The sequence below is a fragment of the Peromyscus maniculatus genome, chromosome 22 (assembly GCF_049852395.1).
Source record: "Peromyscus maniculatus bairdii isolate BWxNUB_F1_BW_parent chromosome 22, HU_Pman_BW_mat_3.1, whole genome shotgun sequence".
In the NCBI taxonomy this organism is placed as follows: Eukaryota; Metazoa; Chordata; class Mammalia; order Rodentia; family Cricetidae; genus Peromyscus; species Peromyscus maniculatus.
The window spans coordinates 53,164,430-53,190,050 of record NC_134873.1 but is presented as its reverse complement, the minus strand read 5'-3'; the positions used below and the strand labels follow the sequence as shown (position 1 = coordinate 53,190,050).

At 39.8% G+C, this 25,621-nt stretch overlaps 2 protein-coding genes across 13 annotated transcripts in view; one reads left to right on the top strand and one right to left on the bottom strand.

The window, feature by feature from the left end:
• The window catches only part of Plekhh2 (pleckstrin homology, MyTH4 and FERM domain containing H2), a 116,634-nt gene that overhangs the window by 74,304 nt on the left and 16,709 nt on the right, over nt 1-25,621 (bottom strand). For 11 of the 12 annotated variants that reach the window (XM_076558886.1, XM_076558888.1, XM_042266779.2 and 8 more), the window contains one exon: nt 7,977-8,039. In XM_076558886.1, the coding sequence (XP_076415001.1) occupies nt 7,977-8,039 (63 nt within the window). Of the gene's footprint in view, nt 1-7,976; nt 8,040-14,687; nt 14,737-25,621 lie in introns of those variants that run through there. The other variant, XM_042266783.2, reaches the window with a different exon arrangement.
• Nucleotides 8,631-9,376, top strand: C1galt1c1l (C1GALT1 specific chaperone 1 like). Its single transcript, XM_042267546.1, is given in 4 exon segments — nt 8,631-8,729; nt 8,864-8,980; nt 8,982-9,180; nt 9,183-9,376. Coding segments are annotated over 4 exon segments (609 nt in total).

Below are 25,621 nucleotides of genomic sequence, written 5' to 3'. Positions count from 1 at the left end.
GTCCGTATAATTCAGTTCAAAAATCAGAATTGTATGCTATTCTGTTGGTATTAATGGATTTTTCAGAACCTCTCAACATAGTAACTGACTCTCAGTATGCTGAAAGAGTGGTGTTACATATTGAGACTGCAGAATTTATCCCTGATGCTTCAGAATTAACTTCACTATTTATTCAATTACAAGATACAATCAGGAAAAGGAATCATCCTTTATATATAACTCACATTCGATCCCATACTGGTCTGCCAGGCCCTCTAGCACAAGGCAATGATGAGATTGATAAATTATTGATAGGAAATGTGCTGGAGGCCTCAGAATTTCATAAAAAACATCACGTTAATAGTAAAGGTTTAAAAAAGGATTTTTCCATAACCTGGCAACAAGCCAAAGAAATAGTAAAGAAATGTCCTACTTGTTCCTTCTACAATCAAATGCCATTACCAGCAGGATGTAACCCAAAGGGTACTCAGAGAAATGAAATCTGGCAGATGGATGTGTTTCACTTTGCAGAATTTGGAAAATTGAAATATGTACACCACACTATCGATACTTATTCAGGATTTCAATGGGCAACTGCTTTGAGTTCTGAAAAAGCTGATTCTGTAATCACTCATTTGCTAGAAGTTATGGCCATCATGGGTATACCTGCACAAATCAAAACTGACAATGCTCCATCATATGTCTCTGTTAAAATGAAACAGTTTTTTGCTTATTACAATATAAAACATATTACAGGCATACCACATAATCCTACAGGTCAAGCAGTTATAGAAAGATCAAACAGAACTCTAAAGGATATGCTAAATAAACAGAAATGGGTAACAAAAACCCCCAGAAATAGACTGCATAATGCTCTTCTAACTTTGAATTTTCTGAATGCCAATGAGAAAGGAACAACAGCTGCAGAGAGACATTGGATAATAGAAAAAACTACAGAATTAAATCAGCCTATATACTTTAAGGATATGCTGACCTCAGAATGGAAACCAGGGTATGTATTACATTGGGGACGTGGTTTTGCTTTTGTTTCTACAGGAGAAGATAAGCTGTGGGTACCATCAAAATTGATAAAGGTTCGATTTGAACAAGAGAGACCTCTTAATTAGAGGAGGTGATAGTTCATCAACCAGCATGAACATCCAATTTAAACTAACTTGTATCAATAAAACATGCCTTTTCATTTAATCAGATAATAACTTGCCAAAAAGGAACATCCCCAAAATTAGTCTTGGGGAAAGGTTTTTGTTTTTGTCTTTTAGGAGAATGAAGGTTAAGGAATCTGAAGAACACTGGACAAATGAGACAACTGAAGAAAAGTGACAAATCATCTATCCCAAGAAACAGAGTGAAACGGTGTATGGGTATATATTATCTAAAAAATTTTTATGTCTTCCTAAATGTTTGTTTCTGCTTTTCTCTAAAGATTTAACACTATTGGTCTTCTAACAGTCCCAGTTCAATTAAAATTTAAAGCTGACTTTGGAGTTGGAGAATGGCTCTCTCCTTCTTTAAAATCAAGCATGTTGTTAAAAGGTAAATGCAAACTCCCTGTATCATGCCAGAATAAGAGCCATCTTCTGCTATGGTACAGGACAAAAGCAAAATTAATTAAGGGACTATTCTATTACTAATTTCAACTCTTTGATTCTATTCTGATTCTTTAAACTTTTCTCAAAGTATAAATTTTATATCAAAATTTACAAGATTAATATATATATATATACATTTTAAACTTTGTTAAGATATGAATGGTCACATAGAGTACTAACTAATTCTAGAAAAAAGGCTAGCTGCATATATATGTTTTTGTGTTCGAGTCTCTTATCAGTTTTCTGCAGGAAATCATGGCCAGGCCTAACATCAACTGAAGTCTCCAGAAAGAAGATGGGGCCCCACAACAACAACAATTCCACGTGGACAATAATAATATCATTAAGCTGACAAACATAATCCACAGATCAGCTTTGAACTACAAGGTGCTCAGAGCAATTTTGAGATGACTAGCTGAGATAATCCAGTCTCAAAGACTACTTGAATAAGGACTTGAGATAAACTCTGAACTTTGGCATTATACACAGACTGGATAATGAAGGATATAGTTACCTCTCCTAGAATGTGACAATTAACCAAAAATTTTTCTTTCAGGATAAAGAAAACTTCGCCCATACCCAGCAGGAAGCAATTTTAAGAATACGACGCCCACATTCCCAAAGAGGTGGTGTGGGGCGGGTGGTTTTTTGGTTTTTTTAATGGGTTTTGGGTCTGGGATAATTTTCAGTATTTAGGGGGGTTGGTTACAATTTATTGTCAAGGGTTAGGAAAAAGGCTAAGCAAAGGAGATTAGATTTAAGGTTCTTGTTTAAAAAAAAAAGAAAAAGAAAGAAAGAAAGAAAAGAAAAAGACAATTACTAATTTTAAATACTTTACATTGGATTGAATTGTTTTATATTGTATACAAATTTGAAACTGATATTGTTAGAAAATGCTATATGTATATTTCTAATTGTATTTATTCCATCCATTTAACAATGTAATGCAAATTTCTGATCCTTGAATGTTATTATTATCAACTATTAGGATATAAAAAAATGAAAGCTAGTAGTTAGACATTATCATAGAACTTGTAGTCATATTAGATATGTTTTAAAAATTGAGCAGAGATGTTTTAGACAGGTCATCTTCAAACCCTTCAGAGATCTACAGAATATGGCATTTAAAATGTTTTAATAACTTAGAAAATTTTTCTTTTTTGAGACATGTCGGCTCCTGGCAGTACCAATCTACTTTAGAGAAAATATGGGCATTGAAGAAACTGCATATGGAGTCAACTTTCATTCTGGCAAAAGTTAGCCACTGGACAACAAAGTATCCTCGAATCAACAGGACAAAATGGACAGACAGATCACGAAACAAGGGACTACTGATTCTTGCCAAAACAAGTGTGGTTATGGCTTTATCAAAAGGCATCTTCTGAGGCCAGGACAATATGGCCCCATCCCTGAAGTGGCCTTCGCATCCGGAAAAGGTACAGTGCCCTTTTCTTCGAAGGCAGCTTAACAGGCAGAGGGCCGATGGATTCTGTTGTACAATGGAACAGCAGCTGAAAGCTCATGCCTCTCAAAAGTAGACTGGCATTTAATAGAGGGATGTGGAGAAGAAGGGGATGCTGAGATGGAGCCATATATACACAGCCAAGAAGAATGGACAGCTGAATTAAAAAACTGTCAACAATTTCCAGAATTTAAAATCCTGAATCATGACAGGACACTAGTGGAATTCAGGTGTTTCTGGTACGTGGACTGCTCTCACCCAATGTGAGGTTGAACTGTTGACCTTGTGTACATCCTACTTCACAAATGAGTCTGTCAGATACACTAAGCCTATAGGCTGAAGATGATGCCCCAACACTGCGGAGAAACCTCAGGTGACTGCCCAGGCAGCTGGCTGTTTCTGTCAACTCACAAAATTTTTTGGAAGTTGCTTGCATGCACTTCCTGTTTTTTATTTTTGTTAGCTAATTATTCCCTTCTTGGGTCTCTGAGGGAGTTGAAGATTAGTTAGTTATGGTTGAAGATTAGTTAGTTATAGTTGAAAATTAATTAGGATAGAAAGTGCATTAGATACATCTTGGATTTACCAAAATAGGATAGATAATGGAATTATTTTCTCTGATTTGTCAAATACCTGTTTAGGTATTTATTACTTGTATATATTGTATATAGTTATTGTACTTTTGTATATAGTTTTTCTTTTGTTAGTTATAACCTTTTGCTTTCTTTTTCTTTTTATTAAAATAGAAAAGGGGAAATGTGGTGGTAATCTAATTGTACTGAATTATTATTTTGATTGTATGTTAATAAATAAAGTTGTCCGGGGGTCAGAGCTATTAGAGCCATAGCAAGAGTGTGGCGGTGGTGGCACACGCCTTTAATCCCATAAGATCTCTGTGTGTTCAGGGTCAGAGCTATTAGAGCCATAGCAAGAGTGTGGCGGTGGTGGTACACGCCTTTAATCCCATAAGATCTCTGTGTTCAGGGATACAGTCAGCATTGGAGACATATGCCTTTAAGACCTAGGGGGCTGTACATTCAGACAGTGACGAGGCAGTCATGTGTTTGGGTTTACAACCAATGAGAAGGCAGAACAACATACTATAAAAAAAACGAACCGACAGGAAGTAGGTCTCTTTTCGCGAAGCTGGGACAGCAGGAGGAAGGGTGAGATTTTAGCTCTGAGCTCTGACCTCTCGGCTTTCTCTTTTACATTGTTTCTGTGTTTCTTATTTAATAAGACGGTTGGATACATCAATATCATGCAGTTGTGCGTAAATTGGGGGAACTGTTCTCTACGAACACTGGAGAAGAACTGAGGTAGAATGAGCCTCGACATCTGCCTTGACCACAATTGGATGGGAGCGTCTACACTTGTGTCGCCTTGGCCTTTCTCGTGTTAGAGCCCATCTTCACTTTCTCCTGTCTTAGTGGACTCAGTGGGGCGTTTTCATAACATAAACTTACTTGTTTTTCTAAGCAAGGATCATTATAGGACATAAGGGGATTAAGTTCTGAACAAGGTCAATTTGACTTATGGAATTGGTATGTGTTGTGTATATCTATTTACTAAACCAATGAAGAGAATTTAGACTAGCATTCTTCTCAAACTAGCAGGGCAAGAATAGCTAAAACCAAAACGAACAGCAATGCCACATGTCAACATCCTCGGCATTTAGAATTCTCATCCACCCCAGGTAGGGACGCAATTTGACACATTCACTTTAGAAAACTCTGCGCCCCGGAGGGTGGTGACAGCACACATCTTTAATCCCAGCACTCAGGAAGCAGAGGCAGGTGGATCTCTGTGAGTTTGAGGCCAGCCTGGTCTACAGAGTGAGTTCCAGGACAATCAGGGATATTACACAAAGAAACCCCGTCTCAAAAACCAAAAGAAAAAGAAAGAAGAAAACTCTTTGCTGATCCTTACTAAAGAAACTACTTGTCAACTGGCGACCTAGAACTCCAAAGTATAACCAAGAAAAATAGGAACACATATCCATATGCAAATCATCAATGGCGGCCAAATCACAGAAAAAGAGAGCTAGACGTTGAATGTCTCCTGAGAGGAGTGAAATATCACCCAAGAGGCAGTACTGGAAAACAGAGGAAGAATGAAAGAAGAGAGACAAAAGTGGAGAAATAAAATGTTCAGATTTAGCTACATTTGACAGTAAGTGATGACACTGAAGAGCACCATGAGGAGGTACAAGCAAAATTCAGAATGCAGAAAGCTTGAGAGGAAAAAACTAAACCAATGTCCTCAACAAATACTAAAGCAAAAGAAAGAAAAAAAGACTACACAAACTGAGGTCTAAAACTCAAGTGAGCCAGGCGGTGGTGGCGCACGCCTTTAATCCCAGCACTCGAGAGGCACAGGCAGGCAGATCTCTGTGAGTTCGAGACCCGCCTGGTCTACAGAGTGAGTTCCAGGAAAGGCGCAAAGCTACACAGAGAAACCCTGTCTCGAAAAACAAACAAACAAACAAAAAAATTTAAAAAAAGACTCAAGCGAAATGTGTCAATCTAGTTCTGATTCCAATGTGAGCAAGGCAGTCATTTAAAACGAGGAAAATAGCATATATAAAAACAGGTACTGAAATAAATACAGTGTGAACACACACTTGTCACACTAACCAAAAGGCAGAGACAACTGAAATGTCCATCAATAGGTGAATAAACACAAAAAGTTTTACATATATGCATGTGTGTGTGTGTGTGTGTGTGTGTGTGTGTGTGTGTGTGTGTATCTCCGCAGCATGGATGATCAAAATTACCCTACTAAATAAAATAAGCCAGACACAAAGATCACATATTATATGAATAGTTCTATAAGAAATATCCAATCTAGGTGTGGTGGCACACACCTGTCATCCCCACACTGAGAAGGCTGAGGCAGGAGTATTATAAATTTAAGGCCAGCCTGGATCGCATATCAGGACCTTGCCTTTCTATCCAGAGTGGGTAAATTCATGGAGACAGAAAGCAGTTGGTTACTGCCAGGACTTGAGGGGAGAGGAGAGCGACACTTAAATGCTTCATGGCAACGTTTCCTTGTGAAATGATGGGGAAAATTTGGAGTTAAACAGAGATGTTGATTCTATAATATTGTGACTGGTCTGTTTTAGAATAATTAATTTTATATTATATGAACTTCAACCCAATTAAAAAACAATAACATGTGGCTAGAGAGATGATTCAGCACTTAATTATACTGTTTATCCAGAAGACTCAAGTTCAGTTTCCAGCACCAATAACTGCCTGTGACTCAAGGTCTAACAGGAACCAATACCTCTGTTCTCCATGAGCACCAGCATTCACATGCTCTCTCCTCTCTCTCCTCTCTTCCCTCTCTCTCTCTCTCTTCCCTCTCTCTCTCCTTCTCTCTCTCTCTCTCTCTCTCTCTCTCTCTCTCTCTCTCTCTCTCTCTCTCTCTCTCTCACACACACACACACATTTAAAATAAAATAAATATTTTTAAAAAAAAAAACCAGAAGCAATTATGAGATATTTGGGAGAATTTCGAACGGTATTTAGTTCTCGGACATACCAAGGAATTTTTGCTAATATTTTTGGAATGGCTATGGTACTAAGTGGGATTTTTAAGTCTTTTGGATTAGTTGCTTTGATTTCACTCAACTTTGCTCTTGAGTACAATTGTATGGTATCTGGTATTTGCTTCAAAATAACCCATGTAGGGTCGAGGGGAGGGAGCAAGGGACTCGTGATAATACAAGCCACAAGTTAGCCAACTCCCAAGAGCCCGCTCTACAGTCTCCCTACTCTTAGATGTGGTTGAAGTTCGTGTAATAAACTTTTAAGATTTCGTTTCAAATATAACAAGAAATCAAGGGTTAGGTTGGGTTGTACAGCCACTCTAGCAATTTGCTGTGTAAAAACAAGTCTAGGCTCTAGTCTGAAGAGGACGGGCCTAAGGGCAGGATGATCGCTGGACAGTGCATTTCTTAGAATTCTGTGTTGATGATTTTGGAAACTGTTGGTTTGAGCAGCCATGATAAAGAGTTTTTCACAAAACGATAAGTTATGCATTTGAGATTATTGAAGAACTTTAAGGTTGGGTGTACCCATCCACTTTACTGCTCTCAAGGCCAAAAAAAGGCTAAGTGACTTGCCAATCATCATCTCAAGAACTGAAGTAGTATTTAAAAAAAAGAATGAAAATATAGAAAATAAATTCTCTTTTTGTTTTGTTTTGTTTTCTGAGACAGGGTTTCTCTGTGTAGCCCTGGCTATCCCGGAACTCATTCTGTAGACCAGGCTGGCCTTGAACTCACAGAGATCTGCCTGCCTCTGCCCCCCAGGTGCTGGGATTAAAGGCGTGCGCCACACTGCCCAGCTAAATAATCTTTCATAATGCCACAATTCAAGCAAACTTCTAGTTTCCTCTCAGACTACTTTTAAACTCATGGATTTGACCTTTCTTACCCATAAATATTAATATATGAAATATACAATTTTGTGTGTATTTTCCTAATATAATTCTAAGCATTTTCTCTACTAATTTTCAGTAAAATGATCTGAAATAGTTGTTTAACAGTTTATGGCTTTAAGTTTACTTACTCATTATTCTACAACATGGAATTCATATCATTTTCAGCTCTTTATTGCTAGACATAAAGCTGATATAAACATACTTATATATAACACTTAGTTGCAATTGGGATTTCTGTTAAAAGTCATATTTGATTTTCTAAAAGAAAAATAATAAAATATCTTAATCAAAGTTGTTTTTTTCCCTCTTGGAAAATCAGTAAAGGAACAAAATGAGTTCAAATTTTCCACTCTATGGATTTAGCTTTGAACAGTCAAAATGATGGGCTATTTCGGAAGGTTAACCGCTATCCTATTTTGAGCCAAACAACTTTTATATGCAGAGAGACAGGTAAAGACCAAACGATCCCCTACCTGTTGAAAAGCCTTTTCCGCTTGACGTTCGGCATCGATAACTTGTCTCTCCAACTGTTGCATCTGTAGGTGAGGGAGGGTAGAAAATACACCAACATTTATATTTGCTTTGGGGAAAAGACTTTAAATCTCACGATGTTCTTTATCATCAATTCTTTAAAATGAATGAAGTAGTCCATTGGATATGAATTACAATGAACACATTAAAAGGCACTTGATATTTAAAAATTGATGGAATGTCAAAACTCTTGATGCTTTTAATACATTGTGGTCCATTCATTAGTACGTATCTTGGTAACTTTGTAAGGGTTGTTTGGTAGTTCATAGCATTGGTACCGTTCATGGTTTCATTCTTCAACATGGAACATCACATACCATAGGGATGTTCATCAATGGATTAGAAATTACTGGTCAATGCATATTAAGAACAATCAAAAGTAAGAAATTTGGCATTTTGGTCAAAAGCCACGATGCAATCAGGGACATGTATATTCTCAGAAACTCCCTGGATGGCACATTCACATCAGAGCTGAGGCATCTTACAGATTGATGGAAGGCTATAAGAGACAGATTAAATACAAATACCAAAATAAATACAGAAAGTACAGTGTTAAAAGATCCAGTGGTAATTAAGGGATGTGTGCTAGGTGTTGAATGCACAGCCACGGGGTGAAATTTGAGTCTTTTTCTCTAAAGCCTGTAGCTGGACCAAGTTTAGAGCGGCTTGTGATTGGATCTGTACTATCACTCATGGTAAACTTCCAACTCTCTAACACCCCCCAGGGCCATCCCGGATGATGATGATGATGATGATGATGATGATGATGATGATCAGAGACAGAGACTTGCCCAAACTCTGTGAATGAAGATCTATTCAACACGCAAAGAGATCCAAGGGGGTCCAGATGAGGGAAGTCTACAGATTTGTCTTTCAGAAGTATGGTAACTACAGCTGCTACCTTCTTGCACAACCCCACTACTCTGTCTTTGAAAATTTAAAATATTTTTTTGCTGCTGAGGGATGCAGCTCAGCACTTTCATGTGGGCTACACCACAATATCTGGAGGCCTCCAATAATAGGTGGCTGTGGAAGGAGGGATTGTCTTAAGTAGAGAGCCAGCGAGGAGGCTCAGTGGACTTCTCAGGAACCATGAATGGTGTAAAGATCAAGATGTAATTTAGAATTCATCCTTTGATAAGTAGCTGGTATCTGCCTGAAATATGTGGGTGTTGTTGGGCTAAATGCAGAGGATTATGAAGGAAGAAATGTGTTTAATACAAAGCCCATTGGATACCTTATTCAAGAGGCAATGCCTAATAACTCACATCAAGTAATAAAAGGCTGCTGTTCACATATTCCCATCATGTTTATTGGACTTACTCCCCCAATTAGAAGGTAATGGTGACATTTGAGCATTTTTTTTAATGCTTTGCTGGGCCTTTTTGCCTCCAAATGATTTTTTTATCTTGAAAAATGAGAGCTGGTGTATAATACTACTGCTCCTTTGAAGGATCACTTGAAATGTGGCAAGTCCAATGTAAGATGTAGCATAAGCATTAAATACATACTTCATTCAATAACATCTATTGTTAGAAAACATTGCAAAAAATGTGATGTATCTCCAAATAAATTTTATATTAACTCCATGTTGAAATGCTTGAGAAATGTTGCATTAAATAAAATATATCATTACAATTTATTTCAGCTCTTTTTCACTTTATTCATGTACCCATTAGTAAAATTCAAATGCCATAGGTAGTTCATATTATATTTCTATGCATAAAAAAGGTATGGAATATCTGTTGTCATCGCATGTAGTAATGTAAGGATCTAAACGACAGCACTTTCTAAAAGGCAGTATGTTACAGGGATTGGGATTTATCAGACATTTTAAATATTTGGACATGCATCCTATGGACCTTAGATCATCTTTAACTTTTGTGAAAATGTTTCAAACATTTAATGAGCTTAAACGCATTTTACTGAGTTTTTGTTTACCTAGGCACACACTCTGCAGAAGCAATTGGACAGGCATGTATCTCATGGATATCTCTGGGAGTTTCCTTACCAAAACACTCACTCTACTACCAGAGCCATGGCAAGTCCCACTGGAACTCTGCTGACAGTTGACACCTCCACACTACCTGCAATCCATTTTCAGAGGAATTTTTGTACCCTGTGGCCTTGACCCATCTTTTTAAAGGTATTGATTAGATTTAAAGAGCAACAAATTCACAAAACCTTGTTAATCAAATTTTGCTAGTTAAAAAAAAAAGGAAGAAAATTTTCTGCAGAGACTTAAAAATACAGTGTATGATTTTTTTTTGCCTTGAGAGATATTTGGCTTCTGTGCTAGGCAGATGGCTCAGTGGGTATTGCCATGTAAGTGTAAAGACCTGAGTTCAAGTCTGCAATATCCATGTAAAGCTGGGCACGGTGCTCCTAGGGCGAGGTGGGAGGCAGACAGGAGAATGTCCATAAGCTCATGGGCTGGCCAGCCTGGTACACCCTGAACTGAACAGGAGACTCTGCCTCAAACAAGATGGGAGACAGAGACTGACACCCCCATCCAACCACTGTAGCACACATACATCACACACACACACACACACACACACACACACACACACACACACACCACACCACACATCACACATCACACATCACACATCCACACACACAAAGATTTATTTAAAAGTATTTGCTTTCTAGTGATCACAGGAAGGGCAGAATCCAGTCTCTATTATTATATACCCAGTACAAGTCTTCATACATAGTAGATATTGAGTCTTATAAATTATTGATGAAATGTCAAAGATCTGTAAGTATCATGTGTATTTCAAGAATGGCCGTGATAGGTAATTCTGATTGTTAACCTGGCTAGATTAAGAAATGCCTAGGATAACAGTAAAGCGCACTTGTGTCCGTGAAGTTATTTCCACAGATGGTCAGATCATAAAGCCTCTGACCTAACGAACAGATTAAGCCTCTGATGGCTTCATAATTACCATGGCATTACTGGGAGCTGGTAAAAGGTAGATGGAAGAAGTCGGCCTGGCTGGAGGAGATAGGTCACTGTGGGATGGGGTGAGTCCCGGAAGACCATGTCTTCCCTGGGTTCCTTCCTGCATTCCTTTTCTACGCTTCCTGACCACCGTATAGGAGACTCTGCTGGTCAACACTGTCACCCCTTGAGGGACAGAAACCTCTGACACTGAGCTAAACTAGAGCCTCCTTTGACCTGTTCTCTCATGAACTTTGTCACAATGGTAAGAATAATAATCGACAGTATTATTTTTACCACTGCCAAATAAATCTTTTTCTGCTCCTGTGGCACTACATTATAAGTGTTGGAAGGAATAATTCATGTGTGACATGGTTCATGATATAACACCTTGCACATGCCAGTTCATCGGTTAAAAAAATATCTAAAGACTTAGGAGTTAACAGTAACCTTGCAAAAAAAAATTTTGTCCATGTAAAAGAACATTACATACATGCATACGCTCCCTTTCTAGAATGGTATTACACACAGGCACACACTCCCTTACACACAAACACACAGCGTTTTAGAGTACTTTGATATATAAGTAGGCAAAACTTGTTGCTAGGCATGAAAAGATATATGTACGTATCATTAAATACAAGGAATTTTTAAAGCCATAGTTTCACAGGTCACTTTTGTTCTTTTTATTTAAACACAAAAATGGCCCATAAGACATTCGGGGAAAAGTAGAAAGGAAAGGGAGAAGCCCTGAATTTGGAAGCAAGGTCTAAATTAGAACCCAAATTCCACTATTTATGAGTGGTGTATGGATAGGGGATTTCTTTAACACAGCAGGCCTCCATTCCTTTTTCTGTGAGAGATCATCCTTACTCTCGTCTATTTATATCCAAATTAAGTAGTAAAAAATCTAGCATTATATTGAGTATTGAATATTGAATACCTTAACAGGTATTCAGCTTTTACACAGAACATTTTATAGCAGTATATTTCTACCGTACATGTGTATTGTTTTTATGAATACTGTAAGTTGAAATGGTTTAGTTTCAAATGAGCAAACTACATTTAAGAGGTCTGGGTTTTAGTTCTTACTACAGTACTTTACCAATACTTTGCCACCAGGTTCCGTAATAACTATGCATAAGATGGGGGATAATACAACCTTCTCTATTACAGAATGTGAGACTCAAAATGAGAAGAGGTAAACACGCTGGGGAAAGGGTTCAGGTATTTCAGTAATTCAAAATGTGGAGACAGCATCTGTGGTGCCATAATCTGACAGAAATGAAAGTATCAGGCTTGAGGGGATAGCTCAGTGACGGAACATTTCTCTAGTACGCGTAGGCCCTAAGTTTAACCTCCAGTAACACACACACACACACACACACACACACACACACACACGTGCGCGCGCGCACATGGGAAGAGGACCATAGACAGGAAGAAAGAGATCTGCCTAAAAACAAAGGAATTTTTGTAAATATATAAATAGTAACATATTCACACAGTCAGGCACCATATAGTCATTGTAAAAATGCATAGATGGATGAAATATCATATGTGGGATTTGTTCAAATATAACTCTGGGAGCTATAGATCAGTGTACAGATGGATGGATTGGCCTTGAGTTGATAAGCATTAAATCTAGATGATACATAGATGAGGGCATACTTCCATGTGTTTTAAAAAAAATCTCTCTAATAAGAACCTTTATATATATGTGTGTGTGTGTGTGTGTGTGTGTGTGTGTAAAGATATCGATATATTTGAAGACAAAGCAGAGGCTGAGGGTGGAGATCTATGGAAGAGCGATGAGCTAGCATGCAAGAGGTTTGGGTTTGATTCTCAGCCACACAAAAAAGGAGGCAAATATAAATTATACATGGAACGATACGTGAATGATATGTTAGCAGGAAAGTCTGTCTTTTAAAAAGTAGTGAATGTTTTATTTATATAGGCAAACCTTGTACATTTTTTTTTATGGGATGAGATACACACACACCAAGGAGCTGTCTAGCTGTCTCTATTTAATCGTAGAATTGGGGTCACATATGTGTAAAGTAATGGGGAGAGTCAACTCCATTTTAAAAGAGTATAACGGGAGAGAAAAAAGTATAGTACGCTGGAAAGAGCCGTCAGTTGTAATGGTGGTTAATAGTCAAAGGTCATTTCGCTTCTTCTGAGAAAGAAGATGAGTAAGAAGATGCTAAAATTCTTTGTGGGATTGAAACAGAAAAGAATAATGCACATAGGATAGGACCCGGGACTAGGAGGAGCAGCATCTCGCTGATGGGGCCGGTGGGACGATGCCACTGATTATTAAGAGGTCACAGCGGTCTTTGTGAGATCACACAGTGAGATGACTATTTACAATCAAGAGCAGCAAACTAAACTAACCAGTTATGAAGAGCAAAGCAAACTCTAGAGCCAATAAAAGGGAAAAGCTGATGGTGATTACAGGAGAGATAGAAAAGGAAAAATAATAAAGCCAAGAACTGTTCATTAAGAAAAAAATACAGTTGATAAATTCCTGGTGGATTGATAAAGCAACAATATAAAAAAAAAAACCACAAATGATCAATGTCAGGAGTTCAAAGAGGGCCCCAAAACACACTCGCAGAAACTTGGGGAGGAAATAACAGAACATCATGAGCAATGATAGCTGAGCAACTTGGACGAAACATATCTCTTTTAAGGACATAAAATAGCAAAGATTATTCAAAGACAAATGTTACCTTAATGGCCTTGAATCTAGGAAATGCATCATACTATTTAAAACCTTACAAAAGGAAAACTCCAAGACTGCCTATCTTTGCTAGTAAATCCAACTAAACATGTGTATAAGAATGACTATACACTTAAAAAAAAAACTCTCCCAAGATGATAATGCTTCCCAGTACACTTTACAAGGCCAGTTATGGTCACAAGCAAAAATCAGACTAATATCCTCATGAGTACAATGTCCAGAAATCCTCAATAAAAGTACCAATAGGCCGGGTGGTGGCGGCACAAAGCTTTAATCCCAGCACTTGGAAGGCAGAGGCAGGCGGATCTCTATGAGTTCAAGGCCAGCCTGGGCTAGAGAGCGAGTTCCAGTAAAGGCTCCAAAGCTAGAGCGAGTTCCAGTAAAGGCTCCAAAGCTACACAGAGAAACCCTGTCTCAAAAAAAGTACCAATAGATCAAATCCAAATATAAACAATGACATTAGTGTTCTTGACTGTCCTGGTATGAGAGAGGGACAGACAGTGTAGAAATGGCCTGTAGAACTTTGAACATGGGAAGGAAACTGTGGCATGCAGGAAGTTTCTCATCCTTATTTAGTTTAGTTGTATATTTTTACCACGTGTATGTCAATCTAAGCCCCCCCCCATTTAAACACCAAATATTCAATCAAATTCTAATGGATACAAAGAAAACGTGAAGAAAGCCAGCTAATATGAGACAATAAGTAAAAAAATAAAATAAAATCAATGTTCATAAGACCAATTTAGCCCCCAAGGTAAACACTGGAATATTGTGTGAGGAATCTCAGACTATGTTTTAGGGTAGATGGAGATTAAGTAGGTATAGAATCTATTATTAGAAGGACAAGAATTTTTAAAAGAAGTAGGGAGAAATGAAATAAGAATAAATGAGTAGGAAAATAATTCCAAATTCAGTAGACAGTCAGCAGCCAGCTTTCATATGGCCCTCAAAGGTCCTCACCTTGTGGTAGTCTAGTCCCTGCCTTCACCATGTGGGGCTAACCTTTGTGACTACGACAGGTGGCTGTGGAATGATGGGGTGTGACTTCTGGGCTATGTCACAAAAGACTCCCTGTCTTCCACCTTGAAGTCCCTTGGACCACTTTCTCCGATCTCGGGGGGCCCTGCTGAGGAAGTCTCCATGCTTAGCAGCTGAGGCTTCGCACCAACACGAACTTTCTAACAACCATCTGAGTGAACTATTTTGGAAGTGGACACCCTCTGGCTTCCGTCAACCGTCAGCTCACTGCAGCCTAGGCCAACACGCTGACTCAGCCACGCCGGAGGGATGCGCTAATCCACTCCCACAGCTAACACTTAGACACTTGCAAGATAATAAATGCCCACGGTGTTTCTAAGTTTGGGGTCATCTGTTAACACAAAATAAATAAGCAAAAGCAGGCATAGCAAACTATTCTCAGACCAGAAGAAGAGAAAGCGTGCAACATTAAAAAAAAAAAAAAAAAAAAAGTAAAGTTCAATGTACAAGAGGGTAAAAATAGAAACGACCAAATTACACATGCAGATGGGGCTTCGGAGTAGTATGGGGCAACAGAAGAAGCAGAGTGAGGAAGAAGTGAGTCATTAACAGCAGGGACATGCTGACATTCGACAGTCATGCCTTGCGCCACACCATTTTAAAACTGCATGTTCTATTTTTTTTTAAGTGAAATGAAAATTCAAGACAACAATCCACAGAAAGTTTAAGAAATAATGAGGAGCCGAATACGAAGTTCATTGTTCACGAGGAAGAAAATGAACCTGAATTACTTTAAGTTACGTAAGATAGTTCATACTGTGTATGTGTGTGAAACTTTTAAAAGTAGAAACAGCAGTAGGTATTGGAGGAGGAAGACGATTTAGTGACTGGCCTTAGGTTTTTAAAACACATAGATAATGTCAACTGTCACCTGGCATACCCAAGCCACTCTGCCTACTTTCAATGCCATGGACATAGAATACATTTAGGGACTAACTTCCCAGGAGGTGACCTTCAGACAATGACCTTCAGACAATGACTAGACGAGGAAACTTAAAGAGGAAGAGAAATTGGGTTTCTCCGCAGACAGAACAGGTTTGTATTCAGAAACTGGTCCAGGTGCTCCTGCCTCATGTGTATCATCTCCTTTAACACTGGCCGACAGACAACTGACTCCATCGGAACACCATATATCTGCTGAGGCTGGACCTGAGGATATCTGCCGCTTGGACCTGGTTGTAGAATCCTGGATTATGGTGATCTTTTATTTGTACTGAAATGTGATTTTAATTTTATGTTCCAAGCCAAATTAATTAAGGGACTATTCTATTACTAATCTCAACTCTTTGATTCTATTCTGATTCTTTAAACTTTCCTTAAAGTATAAATTTTATATCAAAATTTACAAGATTAATATATACATATACATTTTAAACTTTGTTAAGATATGAATGGTCATATAGAGTACTAACTAATTCTAGAAAAAAGGCTTCAATTAGCTGCATATATATGTCTTTGTGTTCGAGTCTCTTATCAGTTTTCTGCAGGAAATCATGGCCAGGCCTAACATCAACTGAAGTCTCCAGGAAGAAGATGGGGCCCCACAACAACAATTCCACGTGGACAATAATAATATCACTAATCTGACAAACATCATCTACAGATCAGCTTTGAACTACAAGGTGCTCAGAGCAATTTTGAGATGACTAGCTGAGATGATCCAGTCTCAAAGACTACTTGAATAAGGACTTGAGACAAACCCTGAACTTTGGCTTTATACACAGACTGGATAATAATGAAGGATATAGTTACCTTTCCTAGAATTTGACAATTAACCTAAATTTTTCTTTCAGGATAAAGAAAACTTTGCCCATACCCAACAGGAAGCAATTTTAAGAATACGACGCCCACATTCCCAAAGAGGTGGTGCGGGGTGGGTGGTTTTTTTTTTTTTTTTTTTGGTCTTTTTAATGGGTTTTGGGTCTGGGATAATTTTCATTATTTAGGGGGGTTGGTTACAAGTTGTTGTCAAGGGTTAGGAAAAAGGCTAAGCAAAGGAGATTAGATTTAAGGTTCTTGTTTAAAAAAGAAAGAAAGAAAGAAAGAAAGAAAGAAAGAAAGAAAGAAAGAAAGAAAGAAAGAAAGAAAGAAAGAAAGAAAGAAAGAAAGAAAAGAAAAAGATAATTACTAGTTTTAAATACTTTACATTATTACCAACTATTAGGATATAAAGAAATGAAAGTAGTTATACATTACAATAGAAATTGTAGTCATATTAGATATGTTTTAAAAATTGAGCAGATATATTTTAGACAGGTCATCTTCAAACCCTTCAGAGATCTACCGAATATGGCATTTAAAATGTTTTAATAACTTAGAAATTTTTCTTTTTTGAGACATGTCGGCTCCTGGCAGTACCAATCTACTTCAGAGAAAATATGGGCATTGAAGAAACTGCATATGGAGTTAATTTTCATTGTGGCAAAAGTTAGCCACTGGACAACAAAGTATCCTCAAATCAACAGGACAAAATGGACAGACAGAACACGAAACAAAGGACTACCGATTTTTGGCAAAACAAGTATGGTTATGGCTTTATCAGAAGGCATCTTCTGAGGCCAGGACAATATGGCACCATCCCTGAAGTGGCCTTCACAATCTGGAAAAGGTACAGTACCCTTTTCTTCGAAGGCAGCTGAACAGGCAGTGGGCCGATGGCTTCTGTTGTGCAATGGAACAGAAACTGAAAGCTCACGCCTCTCAATAGTAGACTGACATTTAATAGAGGGATGTGGAGAAGAAGGGGATGCTGAGATGGAGCCATATATACACAGCCAAGAAGAATGGACAGCTGAATTCAAAAACCATCAACAATTTCAAGAATTTAAAATCCTGAATCATAACATGACACTAGTGGAATTCAGGTGTTTCTGGTACATGGACTGCTCTTACCCAATGTGAGGTTGAACTGTTGACCTTGTGTACAACCTACTTCACAAATGAGTCTGTCAGATACGATAAGCCTATAGGCTGAAGATGATGCCCCAACACTGCGGAGAAACCTCAGGTGACTGTCCAGGCAGCTGGCTGTTTCTGTCAATTCACAAAATTTTTGGAAGTTGCTTTTGTGCACTTCCTGTTTCTATTTTTGTTAGCTAATATTATTTCCTTCATGGGTCTCTGAGGGAGTTGAAGATTAGTTAGTTATAGTTAAAGATTAATTAGGATAGAAAGTGAATTAGATACATTTTGGACTTACTAAAATAGGATAGATAAGGGAATTATTTTCTCTGATTTGTCAAATACAAATGGACTAGACATCGTTTAGGTATTTGTTACTTGTATATATTGTATATAGTTATTGTACTTTTGTATGTAGTTTTTCTTTTGTTAGTTATAACCTTTTGCCTTTTTTCTTTTTATTAAAATAGAAAAGGGGAAATATGGTGATATTTTATTTGTACTGAAATGTGATTTTAATTTTATGTTAATAAATAAAGTTGCCCTGGGGTCAGAGCTATTAGAGCCATAGCAAGAGCGTGGTGGTTAGAAGAGCTAGGTAGATTTCTGTGTGTTCAGGGATACAGCCAGTATTGGAGACATATGCCTTTAAGACCTGGAGGGCGGTACTTACAGGCAGTGATGAGGCAGTCATGTGGTTGGGTTTAGAACCAATGAGAAGGCAGAACAGAAAGACTATTTAAACACAGACAAACAGGAAGTAGCTCTCTCTCGGGGAAGTTAGGAGCACTGCAGGAGGTAAGATTTTATCTCTGAGCTCTGACCTCTCGGCTTTCTCTTTTACATTGGCTCTGTGTTTCTTATTTTAATAAGACGATTGGTTACATCTACACTGGATCACCATGGGGAAAGATGCAGCTACCTTTCTACAGAGAACAAGAGGGAGATGGCATCCCTGGGACAGTGTCTAGTTATTCCGTCACTCTCAGAAAAGGTTCAGGTATGTCGATCTTGAGCATCCCAGACTCAGCTGCCACGTCAGTATCCTTGCTGATCCCCGGCTCTAGTGTATCTGCCAACTGAACGCTGTTACACAAGTGACCCCATTAGATGGCAAACACAGTCTAAGGATGACCAATAGAACCATGGATAAATGATTGTTCCTTTAAAGTCACTGCAATATTTTATTTATCTATCTATTTATTTATTTTTTGTTTGTTTTTTGAGACAGGGTTTTTCTGTGTAGTTTTGGTGTCTGTCCTGGAACTCACTCTGTAGACCAGGCTGGCCTCGAACTCACAGAGATCCTCCTGCCTCTGACTCCCGAGTACTGAGATTAAAGGCGTGTGCCACCACTGCCTGGCCTACTGCAATCTTTTTTAATTGATAAAAATTATATTTCCAAGACTAGAAAGATAGCTCAGTGGTTAAGCGCATACTGTTCTTCCAGAGGAGTCGAGTGTGATTCCTAACACCCCTGTCAGGTGGTTCTCAACGTTCTGTACCTTTAGCTCCAAGGCGATATGAATCCTCTGGCCTCAGAGGGACCTGTACTCATAAGAACTACCTACACAGACACAGACACAGACACACAGACACACAGACACACACACAGACACAGACACAGACACACACACACACACACACTGTAGAATGCCCAGATTGATAAAGCCACTAAGTTTTGAAATAGGGTTTTTTTTTTTTCCTTCCATTTCCTGCAGCAGTGGATAACTAAAGCCCAGGGTTATCCTACCGAGTAGTCCAGAGCAGAGATGGGTAATCCTGTGGTACTTTGATGACCTCCGGTCATTGGTCCAGTGAAGGCTGCTCTCATCTTGACTTGCAGCTTCCTGGGATGCTATTTTCTCTCAGCTCTCCATTCTTACATGTGGTTCAGAGTAACTGGTATCCCGGCTTCAAGTACAATCATGAAAATCACCAAGCTTTTCCCAACTCTCCATTCCATAAACTGTACACACATAGGGCCTAAAAATGTATTTAAAAGAGCTGCATTGCTGTTCCCCCCCTTTTGAACATTCTTATTTAAAAATTTTCTCATCCAATTCATTTTCATGACCTCTCCCCTCCCCAACTCCTCCCACATCCTAACAACCTCCCCACTCAACCAACTTTGTGTTCTCAAATAACCCAACACCAAAACAACAAAGATCAAAATGAACAAGCAAAAGACCCAGAAGACAAAAAAGGCCAAAACACAACAAAATGAAACAGAAAGTCCACCCCCCCCCCCAAAAAAAAAAGTAGAATAGTAGAAATCATTTTGTGTTGGCCAACTGCTGCTGGGCATGGGGCCTGCCCTGAAGTGTTGTTAATAGACCCAGTAACTGGAAAAACCTTATTTTCCCTTTGGGTATCAATTGCAAATAGCTTTTTGGTTAGGGGTGAGACCCCCATGTCTACACTCCTCTCAAACAAATGCTTTTTTTTAGTTTAAAAATGTCAATTTAAATCACTAGGATACATTCCAGACTAAATTATATGACAAACTATTGATGATTCAATGGCAGGTTAATGTCAAAAAAGTTTTTTTTTATTAAGATGAATTTTATTATTTATTTATTATGTGTATCTGTGTGAGTTTATATGCGCCACGTGCATGTAGATGTCCACAGAGGCCAGAGGGTGTTGGATCCCATGGAACTGGAGTTACAAGAGGTATGAGCTGCTTCATGTGGGTGCTGGGAACCAAACCAGAATCCTCTGCCAGATGAGCAAGTTTTCTTGACCACAGAATCACCTCTCCAGCCCTGAAGAGTTTTCTTGAGAGATTGAGAGATAATCTGTACTTCTTCTTTTCATGCACATGCTGAGGAGATGACTGGGTGAGTAAAGGCTTGGCATACAAGGGTGAAAACATGAGTTCAGACCCCTAGCACTGACATAAAAGCTGTGTGTGTCTGTGGACATCTGTAACTTGAGCACCTGGGGAGGCGGAGACAGGAGGCTTCCTAGACTTCGTTGGCCAGACAGTAACAGAACTGGTGGGTTCCAGGTTGAAAGAAGAGGCCAGTTCAAAACAAAGCAAAACAAAGATGTAAGTGAGGTGATGAAGAAACCCAATGGTGATCTCTGTCATCCACATGCAAGTGAGTGAGTGCAACACACACACACACACACACACACACACACACACACACACACACACACACACACACACAGAGAGAGAGAGAGAGAGAGAGAGAGAGAGAGAGAGAGAGAGAGTCTGCTTTTGCAAAGTCATGATAGCCCAGTGATTTGCTGTGGGTGAATTATTCTCCGAAAGAAAGGTCTTCAGTTGTATTACTCATCTTACCCAATCGTGGTTCTACCAAACCCTATTCCACCCCACCCCCACCCCACCACAACCTTTCAAAGCCAGTGGTTTTGTGGTAACACTGGAAAAACGACTAGTGCTCCCGAGGACAAGACAGGACAGCTGAAGTCTTTCTCGCGGCCTGGCAGCTCTCCATCCTATGGTTTGAATGGGTTTAAACGTTTAGCATCTTCTCACTTCCAACAGTGTTACCTAAATTCCAAGAGCTACACTTTGTTCTGGAAATACACTCAGTTCCTGGAGAGTGCTTTCTGGCAGACAAGTGGCTGCCGACCATCCTAATGGTTTCAGCAGCTCTTCCAATCCTTCCCACTGCTCTGGATCCCCTCTCCTTGCCTCACCAACCTCCCCAGGGAGCTACTCTACTACACCGGGTTCAATTCCATCATCGGCCAACTACCAGAAGTCTCCCTGTCACACCCCAGTTCCTCAATTTATTATTTATGCTGGTAGTTGTTGGGGTTTAATTAAGGAGTTGAGTTTTAAGTGATGTTACTGTCTGGGTCTTAAGTGTCCCCTCAAGGTCCATGTTATACAAGCTTGCTCTCCAGGACAGTGTTAATGGAACTTGATGATCAAGACTTCAGGACATGGGGCCTCAACGGAGGTCTTTGGATAACTGGGGTAATGACCTTGGAGGGAGGGGCCCCTGGTCACTTCCTCTTTCTTTCATTTGCTCTCTGGCCATGAGGGGAGTCATTTGGCTTTCCCACAATCTCCAGCCATGATGTATGCCTCGCCTGGGCCAGACGGTAACAGAACCATCAATGGACCAGAACTTCCATATCAAAGAGCCAAATGACATTCTATTTACAAATCAGTTTCTCAGGTATTCCCTAACATAGTGAGAAGCTCACCAGCAACATGAGCAGTCACTTAACTAGAAATCCAGTCTCTACCTTCAATAACCACCACCGGGGAGAAGGGACCAGAGTAGGCGGAGATAAAGGAAAACAAGGCATATACATAATAATTTCAGATACACCCAAAGAGACACTTAAAGATGATACTCTAAGTATCATGGGCCAGGCACGGTGGCACATGCTCTAAATCCCACCCAACACTCAGTAGAGGCAGGGTTTTGAAGCTAGCCTGGTCTACATAATGAGTTCCAGGACAGCCAGGGTTTAGAGAAAGCCTGTCTCAAGCAAGCAAAATGCTTCAAAGATGTTGAAAATAAAAGGATGGAAAACACACTAAGAATATTAAAAGCAATATTAAATAATAGAGATTTTTGTGCCAAAGTTTTATGAGTAATAAATGGAATAATTTCATCAAGAAAATGTAACAATCATAACTCCATGTGTGCCCACATCAAAACATAATATGAAAGTGCTGGAGAGAAATTCAGTGGCAGAGCAAATGTTTACCAAGTGCAAGGTCCTTCCTGAGTTCCTTCCCTAGGCCTGGGAGAAAACTGGTGTGTGTGTGTGTGTGTGTGTGTGTGTGTGTGTGTGTACGTACGCATGCGCACACATGCGCATGCACTTATTGTGTGATGTGTAAAACTATGTCACACAAGATTTTATTTTTGCTCAAATTTTCTAAGAAGTCAAAACAAATGATTGTGTTTAAATAATAATTTCCAAGGCAGTGGTTCTCAACCTTCCTGATGCTGCGACCCTTTAATATAGTTCCTCATGCTGTGGTGACCCCAACCATAAAATTATTTTCATTGCTACTTCATAACTGTAATTTTGCTACTATTATGAATTATAATGAAAATATCAATGTGGTACATATACACAATGGAGTATTACTCAGCTGTAAAAAAAAAAAAAAACCATCATGAAATTTGCAGGCAAATAGATGGAACTAGAAAATATCATCCTGAGTAAGGTAACCCAGACTCAGAAAGACAAACATGGTATGTACTCACTCATAAGTGGATACTAGATGTAAAGCAAAGGATAACCACACTACAACCACAGCTCCAAAGAAGCTAGCTAACAATGAAGACCCTAAGAAGGACACATGGATCACCCTGGGAAAGGGAAACAGAAGAGATCCCAATGAGTAAACTGAAGGGGAGGCAAAAGAAGGGAGGGGATTGGGGATGAGAACATGAGGGAATGGGATGGTCGAGCTGGGGGAGGGAAGAAGTGGGAGAGCAATGAAAGAGATGTCTTGTTAGAGGGAGACATCATGGAAATAGGGAGAAACCTGGTGCTAGGAAATCCACAAGGACAACCCCAGATTAGACTACTAGCAATAGTGGAGAGGGTGCCTGAACTGGCTTACCCCAGAAATCAGGTTGGTGAATACCCTAACTGTCATCATAGAGCCTTCATCCAGTAACTGATGGAAGCAGATACAGAGATCCACAGCCAAGCACCAGGCTGAGCTCTGGGAGTCCAGTTGAAGAGAGGGAAGGGGGATTATATGAGCAAGGGGGTCAAGATCATGATGGGGAAATCTACAGAGACAACTGAACCCAGGCTCGTAGGAACTTACAAACTTTAGACTGACAGCTGTGGAACCTGCATGGGATTGGACTAGGCCCTCTGCATATGGGAGACAGTTGTGTAGCTGGGTCTGTTTGAGGGGCCTCTGGCAGCGGAATCAGGATCTATCCCTGGTGCATGAACTGGCTTTCTGGAGCCCATTACCTATGGTGGGATGCCTTACTCAGCCTTGATGCAGCGGGGAGGGGCTTGGTCCTGACTCAACTGAATGTACCAGGCTTTGCTGACTCCCCCCTTGGGAGCCCTTACCCTTTTGGAGGAGGGGATGGGGGGTGGGCGGAAGTTTGGGGGGCCTGGGGGGAAGTGGGGGGGAGGGGAAGCAGGAGGAGGGATGAGAGGTATGTGTTTGGTATGTAAAATGAATAAAAACATTTCTTAATAAATGAAATCTGTGCCGGGCGGTGGTGGCGCACACCTTTAATCCCAGCACTCGGGAGGCAGAGGCAGGCGGATCTCTGTGAGTTCGAGGCCAGCCTGGTCTACAGAGTGAGTTCCAGGAAAGGCGCAAAGCTACACAGGGAAACCCTGTCTCGAAAAACCAAAAAAAAAAAAAAATGAAATCTGTGTTTTCCAATGATCTTAGGCAGCCCCTGTGAAAGGGTCAGTCGACCCCAAAGAGGTCATGACCCACAGGTTAAGAACCACTGTTCTAAGGAAATATTCTGCTCAGATTTCCTGTCAAATGATTAATCAAATCCATCTACTTCACAACTTGGCTTCTCTGTTTACTTCATATTTATCAAAGCTATAAATACACACATAGATCAACTAATTCGAAAAGATTTATTAATACAGTGGATACTTTTAGCCAATTCTTTTCATATTTGCCTTCATGTTCTAAATAGCATGCTTCTATTTCTGTTGGCCTTCCTCTTTAAAAATGATTTCCTACTTGTTTCCTTAATGGAAAAATGAAAATTAGCACTTTGGTCTCCTTGCCATCAATCTAGACACAGGTCACATCTCCTATTCCTTCTGGATCTGCGTACCATCCCTTATTTAGAGCATGCTTTGGGAGCCTTATCGCCACTGCTGTGTATGAGAGCCACAACACGCATCACACATGTGACCGGTAGGAAGCTCGGCCACACATCAACCACAAGGGCAAACCTTCACCACGTGACTCTTCTCCTAGAACTAAATGTCTTGTTTCTTTAGGTTTTAGAAAGAACTTTCCAATAGTCACACTCCACATTCCCACCAGTGTCTCAGCTATCGCTCAAAGTTGCTCACTCATATCTTGGTTTTCTACCCATTTCTCTTGAAGACACACCCAATGCCTCTGACATGCCAGTGTGAACCGGTACCCCCTGCCCAGGCCCGTCTGTCTTCTTGCAAAGACCCTTCAACGTCCTTCTGTCCTGGATCACACGCTTCCCATAACCCCATCTTCCCCCGGCCTTCGTTTACTTCTTTTGAATGGAACACATTCTCCCGAGAACCCTCAGAAAGGTTACATGGGATCTTGCATGCATTAAAAAATATCCTTATTAACTCTCAAACAAAATTCACAGTTGGGGGAAGATGGCTCCGTAGATAAATGTAGTTTGCAGTCAAGTCTGTCCCCAGGACCCACATGATTGAAAGAGAGAAGTGATTGTTGCAAGCTGCGTATGTGCGCAAACACACACACACACACACACACACACACACACACACACACACACACACCTCAATTTTTTAAATTTAAAAACGCATGGTGGGCTTTAGGAGAAAATTCCATTCCATTATCGTCCACCGCTTGCCTCTGAGAAGCCTGAAAGGCTTCCAGTCTCTGGGCCTCTGTAAGTAACCTGTCTGTTTCTCCCTGAAAGCACAATGGTGGAGAGCACAGGCTAGAGCAAGGCTTTGAGAGTCCTGAGCTGCTCCACCTGAAGGCCAACAACTCCTTAGAACCCTGCAAAGACCTGGAGGGGGGCTGTGTGCCATGCTGAGAGATAGGAGGTATTAGTGGGAAATACGTGGCTGTTTAGATATCTCGCTTATTCCCACATGCCAAACGTCCATCAGCTAAGCATTTATTTCCTGTGAAAACCTAAAAGCTCCTTCCCTTACCAACTTGAATCAGTTGTTCGGAGTGTATTCATCCAACAACTGTTACATTTACCAGCTCACAGAAAACAAAGCCGACGGTGGACCAGCCACAGCCATGTATA